The sequence below is a fragment of the Solea solea genome, chromosome 7, assembly GCF_958295425.1.
Source record: "Solea solea chromosome 7, fSolSol10.1, whole genome shotgun sequence".
Taxonomy (NCBI): Eukaryota; Metazoa; Chordata; class Actinopteri; order Pleuronectiformes; family Soleidae; genus Solea; species Solea solea.
The window spans coordinates 1,274,332-1,289,910 of record NC_081140.1 but is presented as its reverse complement, the minus strand read 5'-3'; the positions used below and the strand labels follow the sequence as shown (position 1 = coordinate 1,289,910).

The following is a 15,579-nucleotide window of genomic DNA, read 5'->3' as shown; positions in this document are numbered from 1 at the left end:
AGTACTGTTACTTTAAGATAATAACGACTCGAGTAAAAGTACTGTTACTTTAAGATAGTGACTCAAGTAAAGGTACTGTTACTTTAAGATAGTGACTCAAGTAAAAGTACTGTTACTTTAAGATAATAACGACTCGAGTAAAAGTACTGTTACTTTAAGATAGTGACTCAAGTAAAAGTACTGTTACTTTAAGATAATAACGACTCGAGTAAAAGTACTGTTACTTTAAGATAGTGACTCAAGTAAAGGTACTGTTACTTTAAGATAATAACGACTCGAGTAAAAGTACTGTTACTTTAAGATAATAACGACTCAAGTAAAAGTACTGTTACTTTAAGAGAATAATGACTCAAGTAAATGTACTGTTACTTTAAGATAATAATGACTCAAGTAAAAGTACTGTTACTTTAAGATAATAATGACTCAAGTAAAAGTACTGTTACTTTAAGATAATTATGACTCGAGTAAAAGTACTGTTACTTTAAGATAATAATGACTCAAGAAAAAGTACTGTTACTTTAAGATAATAATGGTGCCGTGGCACGGAGTCACATGACAACACTTGCGTCACTGAGCCAAATGGAACGATGTGAAAGTATCGTTCTTTCTTCAAATATATACCCAAGTAAAAGTATGTTGCAATAAAAGTAAGTTACTCAAGTATTTGTAAGGGAGTAAATGTAGCGTGTTACTACTCACCTCTGCTCTCAATGAAAAGGTGTTCTCAGCATTTCTCAGCTATTGTAGACTTCAGCGTTTATAGATTTAATAAGTGACACATCAACAATATTCTGTTGTGCATGTGTTGACTCCATCAGGTGGAAGCACTGAGCAAGCTGAAGTCAGTCAATGAGCTCATTAAGCTGGGAACCACCAAAACGGCCCGAAGTAAGACCAAGGAGGCCATGTTGACCAAGGAGGCCATGATGACCTGTCTGAGGCAGAGCGGTTACTCAGAGACGCTGTCTGACCTGTACTCCCCTCTCAACCCCAGTGTCCTGCTGTCCGGTATCAAGTAAGACCACTGTGGTTTCCACAGACACAACAAAGCGTCACATCACTCGTTTGACTGTTTCATTCTATTTCTGCCCTCAGTGTGGAGAGGTGTCGCTACATGGACTCTAAGATGAAGCCATTGTGGATTGTTTACAACAACAAGCTGCTGCTGGGAGACACCCTGGGAATCATCTTTAAGAATGGAGATGGTAGGTTTACCGAGAGAAGGAGGAGAAGGATGTGACAAAGAAAAGAGAGTCAATCACTTCTTCAATAAAGGACCCCATTCAGACGTTCATTACAGTGAACAGAAAACAGTTAAAACCAGGTCTGAATGTCACATGTACTGATTTGTTCTCAGACCTGAGGCAAGACATGCTGACGCTGCAGATACTGAGGCTGATGGATCTGCTGTGGAAGGAGGCCAGTCTGGACCTCAGGTAAGCTTTGTTTTTCTAAGTATGAGTGTGACATGAACATATCCTCACATGATCCAGCTGCTGCAGAGGTGGTCTGGGTGAGATTGTGTTCATCGAGGGGGCGGAGCCTGGTCTGAGCCTGCAGGTGGCAGGAGGACACTCACTCATTCATTCACTCGCTGCGGGTCCTTGGAAGTTTACACCAGGGAATGTTTCAGTCTCAAAGCAGCTAGAAGGTGTTTGAAAGACTCTGTTTTTTCCTGCTGTCTGCAGGGAAGGGGAAGCTCTGCTGGGGTGCAGCACAGCAGGCGGAGACACTAAATTACCCCCTGCTGTTTGACCTCAAACACACACCCACAATATTTGAATTACATCCTAATCAAATCCACACGTTTCACTTATTCCAAACACTTTTTCCTGGCCTTGTCTTACACTGATACATCTGGAGCTGAGCAGCACACGGTGTGTTTTCATATCTGAGCTGGAGGCGAGTGTTTCACATTACAGGGACATGGGTTCACAGTTTCAAACGCAGTGAGGTGAACATTCACATTAAAGGTCGGGACAATGTCACCGATGTACTTACCTCACAAATCTTCTCTCGTCTCGTCGTGTATTATCACGTCTTTGAGACTTTGGTCTCCATTAAACCTGCAAATCTAGAAAATTGTGTCTGCTTTCAACGATTCTAAGGGCAGTGTATTCAGGTCACGTCATACTGCACACTGCCAAATGGGCAGCTGACGCCCCCTTGTGGAGATACAGATGTCTGCATGCGATGATCACGTAGTCACTGTTTCAGACCCTGTGTCTCTTCAGTTGGATGTTGTGTTGTAGCTGACAGTGAATGTTTATGATTGAACCAATTCAATTTATTTGAAAATCATAACACACATGATCTCAGGTGTGTACATAGACAACATCAAGGAGAGCAGAGACACACAACAGTTCACACAATGAGCAAACACTAGGCATCAGTGGAGAGAAAGAAATCTCTGACAGAACCAGACTCACACATGTGCAGCATCTGCCTCGACCGGTCGGGGTGAAAGGAAAATGGGGGACAGCGGAGAGGTGGGGGACAGAAAGGGGGGAGAGAAAGGACAAGAGGGAGATGAGGTAGAGACAGAAGAGAGAGAGAGACCAGGAGCAGATACACAACAACTGTATCAAGTTACAAGTTTATACAGTTAATGATATTGACTTTTAATTATAGCACAATAATAATGGTGATGATATGTATGATATGGATAGCCTCGAAAACTGGATCTGGATCCTGCAACCTGCAAGATGAGAATACAGAGAGAGGGAAGGAAGGAAGGACACAAACTAGGGAGAGAAAGAGACAAGGTTAATGACATGTAAAAAGTCATATTCATACCCTGAGTGTGACAGAGTGAATGTGCGCGCACCACAGGAAAATCCCCCAGCAGTCTAGGTCTATAGCAGCAGAACTAAGAGATGGTCCAGGTTTCCCTGAACCAGCTCTAACTATAAGCTTTATCAAAAAGGAAAGTTTGAAGTCTAACTTTAAAAACAGAGAGAGGCTCCGCCTCCGAGAGGAGGAGCCTGGTAACTAAAGGCTCTGCCTCCCATTCTGCTCTTACAGACTCTGGGAACCACAAGTAAACCTGTATTTTGTGACCTAAGTGGTCTGTTAGGGTGATAAGGTAAGACTAGGTCTTTCAGGTATGAAGGGGCGTGACCATTAAGTGCTTTGTACGTGAGGAGGAGGATTTTAAATTGAATTCTAAACTGTGGGTGGAGCCAGTGTAGAGAAGCTAACACTGGAGTTATATGGTCTCTCTTTCTCGTTCCTGTCAGAACTCGTGCTGCAGCATTTTGAATGAACTGAAGGGTTCTAACAGACTTGTTGGAACATCCTGATAATAAGGAGTTACAGTAATCTAATCTAGATGTAACAAAAGCATGAACTAGTTTTTCAGCATCCTGTAAAGACAGAATGTTTCTAATTTTCATAATGTTCCGCAGGTGGAAGAAGGCTGTTCTGGAAATGAGTTTTATGTGTGAATCAAATGACATTTCCTGGTCAAAAGTAACTCCAAGGTTCCTCACAGTGGAACTGGAAGCCATGGTGATGTCATCTAAAGTGACAATGTGATCAGAAAGTTTTTCTCTGAGGTGTTTAGGGCCGAGTATAAAAGTTTAAAAGTAGAAAGTTACAGGTCATCCAGGACTTAATGTCTCTGAGACATTCCTGGAGTTGAACAACCTGATTTATTTCATCCGGCCTCATTGATAAATATAGCTGTGTGTCATCTGCATAACAATGAAAGTGTATGTTGTGCTTCCTAATAATGTTCCCTAGAGGAAGCATATATAAGGTAAAAAGTATAGGCCCAAGCACTGAGCCTTGTGGAACTCCACAATTAACTTTAGTTTGTAGTGAGGCTTTATCATTAACATGAACAAACTGGAATCTATCAGATAAGTATGATTTAAACCAGCAGAGGGCAGCACCTGTGATACCAAGAGTCTGCTCCAATCTCTGCAGTAGAATATTATGATCAATGGTGTCAAATGCAGCACTAAGATCTAACAGGACAAGTAAAGAAACTAGACCATTATCAGAAGCCAAGAGAAGATCATTACTAACTTTAACTAGTGCTGTTTCTGTGCTATGGTTTAATCTAACACTGTACGTGAATCTACGTGAACCAAAGTCTTATGTCTCAGTCTCATAAGATGCACTCACATGATTTGGTGATATGAACCAAATCAGGTCTGTGCTTTAATATTGTTTTTTTTTTCACTCTGCCATATCAGTGTATGCACGTACACTGTATGTGTGTATGTGTTTCAAGTATCAATGTATTAACATCATTTTTGATTCTGTGACAAATGTCGACGTTAGAAATTGTGGCAAAAGCGTGATTTAGAAAAACAGCTTCATAATTGAATTGAATTGATCAAATCAAGTTTGTTTGTATAGCTCGAATTCTCAAATCAGCCAAAAACCTGGTGTACACACATGGACGAGGGGTCGGACCACGTGCTGAGAACTATACAAAAACAGCCAGAAATTCATACGTTCATCTTTTGTGCCTCAGTACACTAGAGAAACTCTTCAGCTGATGATGATGATGCCGTCTCAACACATTGCTGTGCTACAATATTTTTCATAATTGTTTTCTTGATTAATTGAGTAGACGTTTAGTCCAACAGAAGTTAGCCAGTTAGTTAGCAGTGGAGCCTCGTGACTCGTGACAGTTGTTTTCTAACATTTAATGTGAACCTGGGAGAACTCTTCTTTTATATTCAATCCTGCATTAGACCGAGCTCCAGACCCTCCTACCTCATTTGCATATGACACGGAAATAAATTAATGAATAAATAAATAAAAACAATAGTATTTTATTTCTGTATTTATTTATTCATTTTGTTATTTGTGACTTTTGGTCCAGCTTGTGTTGTCATGTTGTTGTTGTTGTTCCCTCTGAAGAGGAGGAACGAGGAGCTTGAATGATTATTATTCTGTTTATCACCAAAGAGGTTCTGTTTTCATCTGTAAGTCTGTCCTTGTGTTAGCAGCTCCAGTGTTAGGTCATCACCCAAGAATGTTAGCATTAAAATCTGCTCAGAATCCACTGATGATGATGATGATGATGATGATGATGACATCATGTATGGGAAAACATTGTCCAAACAAACAAACATTTAACATTGTCAGACATGTATATATGAGCGACATGTTCACAGATTCTTATGTGAGATGATAATAGCTATGAGCAGGCTACGTTCTACACCACACACTGTGAAAGTGGAGTATTTCTAAAGTGTAGATCTCATTCAACTCCTCACTTCTCTCTGCACTCATGTGCAGGATCGTACCATACGGCTGTCTGGCGACGGGGGACCGCGCCGGGCTGATCGAGGTGGTTTCATCCGCAGACACGATTGCCAACATCCAGCTGACGAGCAGCAACGTGGCAGCAGCCGCCGCCTTCAACAAAGATGCTCTGCTCAACTGGCTGAAGGAGAGGAACTCTGGGTAAGATGGAGACGAGTGAAGCTCTCAGGTCCTGGAGAAGAGTGACTCGCTGCACTGTGTTACACATGCTTGTTGTTGTGTGTTACACATGCTTGTTGTTGTGTGTTACACATGCTTGTTGTTGTGTGTCCGCAGCGACGCTCTGGACCGTGCCATCGAGGAGTTCACACTGTCGTGTGCAGGCTACTGTGTAGCTACATACGTCCTGGGCATCGGAGACCGCCACAGTGACAACATCATGGTCCGCAGCAATGGACAGGTCAGACGGGCTCATATCTGCTGTGTACCTGTACGCGCTCTGTACTGTGTGTCTGGTCCCGTGATGCTCACAGTGGTGTGCTCTCGTTTGTCTGCCAGCTCTTTCACATAGACTTTGGTCACATCCTGGGAAACTTCAAATCCAAGTTTGGCATCAAGAGGGAGCGCGTGCCCTTCATCCTCACACACGATTTCATCCATGTCATCCAGCAGGGGAAGACGGGGAACACGGAGAAGTTTGGCAGGTTAGTCTCCAGCGTCATGTTCACACACAGGTTCACGGCACGTCCCTGGTGCTGTGAACCTGCTGTGGACACACAGTCAGTCAAGCCGTCACTTAAGAAAAGGCTGCTCCTGCCTCTGTGCTCCTCCTGCCTCTGTGCTCCTGCCTCTGTGCTCCTGCCTCTGTGCTCCTGCCTCTGTGCTCCTGCCTCTGTGCTCCTGCCTCTGTGCTCCTGCCTCTGTGCTCCTGCCTCTCTGCTCCTGCCTCTGTGCTCCTGCCTCTCTGCTCCTGCCTCTGTGCTCCTGCCTCTGTGCTCCTGCCTCTGTGCTCCTCCCTCTGTGCTCCTCCCTCTGTGCTCCTCCTGCCTCTGTGCTCCTGCCTCTGTGCTCCTGCCTCTGTGCTCCTGCCTCTGTGCTCCTCCTGCCTCTGTGCTCCTCCTGCCTCATTGCTCCTGCCTCTGTGCTCCTGCCTCTGTGCTCCTCCTGCCTCCTGACCATAGAATATTTTCCACATTACATTGTTTACGCTAGGATTATTTTCATAATTGATGAATCGGTTGATTATTTTCTTGATTAATTGATTATTTATTTATTATTTGTTATTCTTCCATGTTGACGAGCACCACAGCTTGTAGAAGTATGTTGTTGTTGTCCCCTCTGACACCAGCAGGTGGCAGTACAACAGTGATCCTCTTACACAGGTTCTCTCATAATACACAAACATCATAATGGCTCGTTTTTTAAAACAAATTAAAAAAACAAAAAACACAAGAAGTAGAGAAATATTGAAACGATTGGTTTATCACAAATGTAAATAAAATGATAAATCAATTCTTTCTTTATAAAACAACACAGTACTCAAGAGTGTCAAAAGTGTTTTTTGATGATGATATGGCACGCATGCTCTATATGCTGTTTACCATGAAGACAACACAGTCAGTCATTATGACCTACATCAACAACAACAACAACAACAACAACAACACAGAGCTGCAGATCAGTCGAGGAATAGTGTCGGTGTCACAGCTTAGCCTGGTTTCACACCAGCTACATGAGCAGATCGCGTTCTGTGTGTGTGCTCCTGCAGCTCCTGCAGCTCCTGCAGCTCCTGCAGCTCCTGCAGCTCCTGCAGCTCCTGCAGCTCCTGCAGCTCCTGCAGCTCCTGCAGCTCCTGCAGCTCCTGCAGCTCCTGCAGCTCCTGCAGCTCCTGCAGCTCCTGCAGCTCCTGTTTACATAAACATACAGTGGGTACGGAAAGTATTCAGACCTCTTTAAATTTTTCTCTCTTTGTTTCATTGCAGCCATTTGCTAAAATCAAAAAGTTCATGTTATTTCTCATTAATTAACTCAGCAGCCCATCGTGACAGAAAGAAAACAGAAATGTAGAAATGTTTGCAAATCTTGCAGAGCCTTTGCTCAGTATTGAGTAGAAGCTCCTTTTGAGCTCGTACTGCCATGAGTCTTCTTGGGAATGAAGCTATAAGTGTTTCACACCTGGATTTGGGGATCCTCTGCCATTCTTCCTTGCAGATCCTCTCCAGTTCTGTCAGGTTGGATGGTGAACGTTGGTGGACAGACATTTTCAGGTCTCTCCAGAGATGCTCAATGGGTTTAGGTCAGGGCTCTGGCTGGGCCAGTCAAGAATGGTCACAGAGTTGTTTTTACGAAGCCACTCCTTCGTTATTTTAGCTGTGTGCTGAGGGTCATTGTCTTGTTAGAAGGTGAACCTTGGGCCCAGTCTGAGGTCCTGAGCACTCTGGAAGAGGTTTTCTTCCAGGATATCTCTGTACTTGGCTGCATTCATCTTTCCTTCAATTGTAACCAGTCGTCCTGTCCCTGCAGCTGAAAAACACCCCCATAGCATGATGCTGCTGCCACCACCATGCTTCACTGTTGGGATTGTGTTGGGCAGGTGATGAGCAGTGCCTGGTTTTCTCCACACATAATGCTTAGAATTAACACCAAAAAGTTCAATCCTGGTCTCATCAGACCAGAGAATCTTATTTCTCATAGTCTGGGAGTCCTTCATGTGTTTTTTGGCAAACTCTATGCAGGCTTTCAAATGTCTTGCACTGAGGAGAGGCTTCTGTCGGGCCACTCTGCCATAAAGCCCTGACTGGTGGAGGGCTGCAGTGATAGTTGACTTTGTGGAACTTTCTCCCATCTCCCTACTGCATCTCTGGAGCTCAGCCACAGTGATCTTTGGGTTCTTCTTTACCTCTCTCACCAAGGCTCTTCTCCCGCGATTGCTCAGTTTGGCTGGACGGCCAGTTCTAGGAAGAGTTCTTGTCGTCCCAAACGTCTTCCATTTAAGGATTATGGAGGCCACTGTGCTCTTAGGAACCTCGAGTGCTGCAGAAATTCTTTTGTAACCTTAGCCAGATCTGTGCCTTGCCACAATTCTGTCTCTGAGCTCCTTGGGCAGTTCCTTCGACCTCATGATTCTTATTTGCTCTGACATGCACTGTGAGCTGTAAGGTCTTATATAGACAGGTGTGTGCCTTTCCTAATCAAGTCCAGTCAGTTTATTTAAACACAGCTGGACTCCAATGAAGGAGCAGAACCATCTCAAAGAGGATCAGAAGAAATGGACAGCATGTGAGTTAAATATGAGTGTCACAGCAAAGGCTCTGAATACTTATGACCATGTGATATTTCAGTTTTTCTTTTTTAATACATTTGCAAACATATCTGTTTCTGTTCTGTCACGATGGGCTGCTGAGTGTACATTAATGAGAAATAAAAAGAACTGTTTTGATTTTAGCAAATGGCTTCAATGAAACAAAGAGTGAAACATTTAAAGAGGTCTGAATACTTTCTGTACCCACTGTGTGTGTGTGTGTGTGTGTGAGATATGAAAAAGGCAAAGACTGAGTATGAATCAGAAAAGTCATCACAACATTAATATAATATCAGAGACAGAGCTCTGACCCACAATATCTACAACTGTGCTGATCTTGCATTTATTGTTTGTCACTCATTTGGACTCTGTGCTTTTGTTAGGTATGATGTTATTATGTTGTTAATATCAGTAACATTGCACACAGTATCATAAAATATCAAATGATTCTGTTTTAATGGTTCCTTTGTTATATGGAGCAAAGAAACCAGGAAATACTTAGATTTAACCTGCTTGAAAAAACAGAAAACTTGTTTTAATTATAAAAGAGAAACACTCCAACCTGTCTGTGTGTGTGTGTGTGTGTGTGTGTGTGTGTGTGTGTCTAGTTTCCGTCAGTACTGTGAGGAGGCCTATCTGATCTTGAGGAAGAACGGGAACCTCTTCATCACATTGTTTGCCCTCATGTTGACAGCTGGACTGCCAGAGCTCACCTCAGTCAAAGACATCCAGTACTTAAAGGTATCTCACACACACACATGTTGGACATTCATGACTTGAGGGGACATTGCATTGACTTACATTCATTTCCTGGAGACTTACTCTAACCTTAACCACAATTACTACTGACCTAACCTTACCCTAACCTTACACTAACCTTAACCTAACCTTAAAACATCATCTTCACCTTAAAATGTAGTCATTTACGTTGTGGGGACTTGATTTTTGTCCCCACAAGGAAGACAAGTCCCCATAATGTGAGTGTGTAAACAGTTTCAGGTCCCCACAACATTAGTAATACCCGCACACACACACACACACACACACTTTCTTCCCTCTCTGTAATCCCCTTACCTTAACCTCGACTATGTCTCTAAGATTATGTTGACGGTTGACCAGCCTCTGGTTGTTGACAGCAAACGTCACACAAAGGTCACTGGTGTCGTCTTCTTTCTGTAAACATGTGAAATGATGACGAGTTAACGTGTGATTGATGTGAATCAGACTCACGTCGATCACACCAAACACACAAGCTCACACTTCAGACACGCCCAGTCAGCAGGTGTTAGCCAATCACAGGACAGAGAAACTGCCACTGTCACAGACCAAGAAATAAAGAGTGTGTGTGTGTGTGAGAGCGCGTTCAAAGACTGACGTCAAACCAGAGGAGACACTCTGTGAGACACTCTGTGAGACACTCTGTGAGACACTCTGTGACACACTCTGTGACACACTCTGTGAGACACCTGTAGGACACTCTGTGAGACACCTGTAGGACACTCTGTGAGACACCTGTAGGACACTCTGTGAGACACTCTGTGAGACACTCTGTGAGACACCTGTAGGACACTCTGTGAGACACCTGTAGGACACCTGGGAGACAAATACTCATCTTCATCACTTTTCTTAACCCACGTTTTGCATGTGAACAATTTATTATTTATTATTTATTTATTTTTATTACTTAGCAACTAATGTTTGTATTTGAAAAAAACTAAATGTTTTGCCACAAAGGTCAGATCTGAATTTCACCACATGACTTATTGTGACTGTTAGCTGCCAATGAACTCATTGTTTGTCCACTTCATGAACTTCCTTGTCACTAACCCTCCCGCTCCTCCTCCTCCTCCTCCTCCTCCTCCTCCTCCCTCCTCCACCTCCTCCTCCTCCTCCTCCTCCTCCTCCTCCTCCTCCTCAGGATTCTCTGGCTTTGGGTAAAACCGACGATGAGGCGCTGAAGCAGTTTCGTCAGAAGTTTGATGAGGCCCTGAGAGAGAGCTGGACCACCAAAGTGAACTGGATGGCTCACAACGTGGCCAAAGACAACCGGTCCTAGAGCAGATGTCCCCACCACCAGGCCGAGAGGACACGTGTCTCGTGTGTGTGTGTGTGTGTGTGTGTGTGTCCACACACACACACACACACACACACACACATACCGCCTTTATTTAAAAAAAAAAAAAAAAGGGAATTTATCAGCAGATCCCAAACATGAGCAGACCCCGGACCCGCCCCGCCCCCCTGCCCGAACATTTGTGGTCTGATGACATTTCAGTAACGTCACTGCAGATTTTGCACAGGCAGCAATAGTGGGCGGAGCCACAGGAAGGGAAGAGTAGCAGCCACACTGGAGACGAAGACGACGTCATCGTCACTCTGAGTGGACTTAAACACTCTGCGTGGACACATGGCTTGGCCACGCCCACGAGAGATGGATGTGGGAATGCAAAAGGAGCCCCACGTCTTTAAACTCCTCCCACAGGAAGTGCATGTTAACAGTCTCGCTGTCTCCAAACTGTGCCTCAAAACTGCAGAAAGATTGTATTTTTTTATGAGTTTTCTTGTTTCTTTCTTTTTGCCATTTATGAATTGACCATGAGACTTGTATGTGCCAGACTACTTCACTAGCCCACAAAACACAAATAAAACATTTCAATTAAAGACGCCCTGGACGCTTGGACATCAGGTCATATGGACTATTATCATTATTATTAATAATAACACTGGAATGTTTTTCAAAAGACATTAAAGAGGAAGTCTGGGGTTTGTGTGAGGTACTGACCGTAGCACTGGTTAAGGGCCGGGGTCACACTTTCTGAGCCAGTGTAGCCACAGAGGTCAGACTCTTCCTCTGATGAAATACACCGTCACCGTGGAAACTGGCTTCAGGTTATATGAGGAAGTGTACTGACTCCCACACTTGAACAACGCCACGCTCACAGAACACAAACACCTGCCAGGGCTGACTACAGCGACAACATGCTGCGATTTAAGTGGAATACGAGAATCATCTCGGTCTAAACTGAAGCACAGACACCAGCTTACGTCCACTGTATTTCTGCTTTATCTCACTGTTCCACGGCCTTTTCTGCCTGGTAACTCAACTTACTCCCCTACACCAAAGTCCTTAGAGAACGTCTGTGATTTAACATCACAACACAGTAGCGTATACACAGCAGTATATCAACAGCTTTATGTTCAAATGTGTTATTTTGTGACTTTTATTGACACAAACGCAGCAGCTGCTGTGTCGCTGTGACTTTCTCTCTGGACTTTGGTGCAGGAGCGTGAGTGATTCACAGACTGAATGATCACTGTAATTTCCAACATTAAAACGTTAGTATTAGATGAAACGACGATGTGTTTTTTAATGTATTTATATGAGAGAATGTGAGTTATCACGAGCCCACTTTTCTTAAAGTCTAAACACTTGTCGACGTTTATCATTTCTGTTCATACTTGTTTTCCATGATCTGAATCTAAACTCAACGCATTTATGTGCCGCACTCTCTTTTTATCATTAAGTGTATTTGTTTTTCTACAAGCAGGTGTGGGAGGCGGGGTCTGTGGGCGGGGCTTCTCAGTAGGGAGATGACACTGCAATGTAAAAGCTAATTCCCCAACGTACGGCGTTCCATTTTCAGTGCAATATGCGAGTGTATGATCCGTATCACAGGCCAAAAAGCCAAAAAGATGGTTTTAGTCTGTTGTTGGTTTATTTGTGACGCGTCACCATCTTCTAAATGTCTCACACACTGGATATTGTCAAATGTACAGCTTTTGTTTCTGTGCATTTCTGGCCTTTCTTTGTTTTATTAAAGTTCATTTCCACTCGGCTGCTTTTTCCACCCGTGCTCTTTGTGCTGCTGCAGGTGTGGGCTGTGGGACCAGTTACCCTCCATGGACTTCAGTCTTATTAAAATAAAGATGTTTACTTACAAAAGTAAAGACATTCTAATGAATGAACTACAAACTAAGTAAAGCATTGGAAATGGGATTAGTTTGACATGGGTAGGTGGAGTAATGATGTCATTTTAGCACGTACATCAGTAATATTAAAATAATCTCAGTAAAGCTACCACCAGTGGGAGGAGTCAGTGGTGTTTGTCATGTGCCCGCCTCGTGTGAAACCGGAGGCTTCTGCAGGCGCCTCCATGCTTGAAAATCATATTTACTGCAGGTCTGTTCACTAACAACACAAACACTGTAACACAATTACATTTACTCAAACTAAATCTTATTAGGTTTCAAAACGACTATAAATGCTGCATTACATATGTCAGGCCTGCATGTGGCGCTGTAATGCTGCTACAGAAACTCTCTGTGTACGTTCAGAATAAACACACATGGCTGGCTCCATAACACGGGCCCTTGCTATTGTGTCAGTGCACCTTCCTCAATGTTACACACTGGTGACACTCCCACTGAACCACTGAATAAAAACAATATTTTATTGATAATCAGAGTCTGAAAGAGCTTTTATTTTGAAAACAACTGGTCCATGGCACAAAGAAGTTTGGGGATCGCTGAGTTCTCACCGTATTATTACACACTCACATGTGTTTGATGTCATGTGACGCAGCCATCAGGCACAGCCCACACTCTGCCACCATGTCACCACGTTTGCTCGGTTTTTTTTTCACCCTGTGACTGAGAGTGAGTGGTTCTGTTGTTGCACGCTCACTCTGTGAAACATGACTGTCAGTGGGGACATCAGGGAAAACTCACTGTAGCCACTGGACAAAGGGCTGATCTTTACAACGTGTTCACCACTTTAGGACCAGTAGACATTAGTCTTTTCCAAGTGGAAAGTGAAACCACACCAAAGTCCAAGAGAACATCCGAGATGTGGATCCACTAACAGTGAGATGATTGTGAAGAGCAGCCTCCTCATCATCATAGCTCTCCTTTGTAAGTAAGGTCTGTTCATCACACACTTTTCTTTTCTTTGATTGCTGTTTGTATGACTCAGAAAAGTGTCTTTGTATCCTTGGAGCCGTCGTCATCATCACTGATTGAACTTTTTATGACTTGTAGCCTCAGTCGCTGCTGAGTGTGAATCATCTGCTGTACGTGAGTTGTTACGTAACACGGTGACCTGGTAGACGGCAGAGTGCAGATATATCACACCCATGCACGGTGTTAACATGGCAAACAACAAGGTGAGAGTGGTGTACAGTCTGAGACCACGGTATTAGGAACACTGTGACTCACTCTCATAGCAGCCAGAAGTCTATAAAAAGCTGTTTCACGGTGTTTAAAAGCACATTTAAAAGCCACCTCCACACACCTCTGTCTGGCCTGTAAGGGTTACCCAGGTGCAACACGCTGCATCATGGTTCCCCCTTTAATGTGTCTCTGTCCAGCTAATAAAGGCAAACAAGGTCATCAAAACATCTTTTAAAAACCTGTCTGACACCAGATTGACCAGGTTTCTTCACTCGTGTTAACGACTCCTCGACCAGCTGAGATTTAAAAATGGGAATCACCGTGGTCACCTTCCAGCTGACGGGACTTTAACCAGTAAACCAGATGAGTAATGGGTTTGAGCAACGCATGAGAATGTGTCTTCATGACATTTGTGTCGTCTTTTGTTCTGGAACATTTGAGTGCTCTAATAATCTTTGTAACCTCGGACTCTGTTATGTTCACCAGCTATTTCAAGCACACTGTAAGCAAACAATTGAGTTGGCAATTCTTGCAGGATCCTTTACCTCTTGTGTGATTATACATATATATTATATATGTGTATATATGCAGATATACACATATATATTATATGTGTATATATGCAGATATACACATATACATATACATATATATTATATGTGTATATATACACATATACATATATATGTATATGTGTATATATAATGTCAGGATAAATGGTTTTCCTTTCACATACATGTATGACTAATGTGGCAGGATAATAGTCAGGTTTCAAGAGCAGGAGAATGTTGGAATCCAAATATTTCACATATTCTCACATATAGCACCATGAAAATGTCCAGACTTCAGTGCATGTTTCATGTCATTGTAACGTTACTGATATAAAACTTTTTAAAAACACACACTTCACAAAGTGCTTTGAAAGAACAGGTTATGGAAATATGAAGCCAAACAAAATAACAGATAAGACTCAAACAGTAACAAGGAGTAAAAGTACAATACTAAAGGTACAAATACATCGTTTACAAAATCAAGGACCCAAAATGCAGGGTGGAAAGATTTAACACAAATATTCTTATAATTGTATTAGTATTATTATTAATGTTATTGTTATTATTATAACTATAATTATTATGGTTATGATTATGATTATGATTATGGTTATTATGATTATGGTTGTTGTTATGGTTATTGTTGTTATTATGATTGTTGTTATGGTTATTGTTGTTATTATGGTTGTAATAATAATAACTGGAAAGACACTGGGGAGCACAGAGAGTGAGAGCAGAGTGAAAACCCTGGGGAGGCAGGGATGTTATCAAACACATGTAAGACACAGGTGAGTCACATCCAGAAAATCAAATCCAGAAACTAAGCAGAAAGAAAACTACAGCACTTAAAGTCCAAAGTGAATAAAAGCACAAACAAGAAACACCGAGTGAAACCCAGGGGTCAGGAACTTTCAGGCACACATTTAGGGGAGTTATCCCCACATCTTTGACCAGTCTGGCCTTTGTGGAGATTCATCCATTCATCCATTGTCTGCCACTTTATCCTCCACATAACGGTCGTGATGCCACTGGAGCCGAATCCCAGCATGGCACAAGGTGAAAGGTGAGGTAAAGGTACGCACACATGGTCAGAGCATGCAGACTCTACACAGACAGGATGTTGGTTAGACCGGCTCAGGACCCAGGTCTCTTTGCTGCATTATCCTCCGTCCCTCCGTATTCTTTGTCACACTGTTGTAAATAAACTTTGGAGACTGATGAACAATCATGTGACTCTTCATGTCAATGAGATCCAGACATTTGTCCTGTACACCTGACCTGTATCTGCATTCATGCATTTCACTGCATACAGATGTTGCTAATACAGTGGTC

At 42.9% G+C, this 15,579-nt stretch overlaps 1 protein-coding gene across 1 annotated transcript in view; it reads left to right on the top strand.

Annotated features, from left to right (window-relative positions):
• pik3cb (phosphatidylinositol-4,5-bisphosphate 3-kinase, catalytic subunit beta) overlaps positions 1-12,363 on the top strand; it is a 79,779-nt gene extending 67,416 nt beyond the window's left edge. Inside the window, exons 17-24 of the mRNA XM_058633852.1 lie at positions 819-1,015; positions 1,096-1,205; positions 1,358-1,436; positions 5,260-5,427; positions 5,563-5,686; positions 5,785-5,930; positions 9,136-9,268; positions 10,446-12,363. Of these exons, the coding sequence (XP_058489835.1) occupies positions 819-1,015; positions 1,096-1,205; positions 1,358-1,436; positions 5,260-5,427; positions 5,563-5,686; positions 5,785-5,930; positions 9,136-9,268; positions 10,446-10,583 (1,095 nt within the window). The 3' untranslated portion in view covers positions 10,584-12,363. The remainder of the gene's footprint in view (positions 1-818; positions 1,016-1,095; positions 1,206-1,357; positions 1,437-5,259; positions 5,428-5,562; positions 5,687-5,784; positions 5,931-9,135; positions 9,269-10,445) is intronic.
• The last annotated feature ends 3,216 nt before the right edge of the window (positions 12,364-15,579 follow it).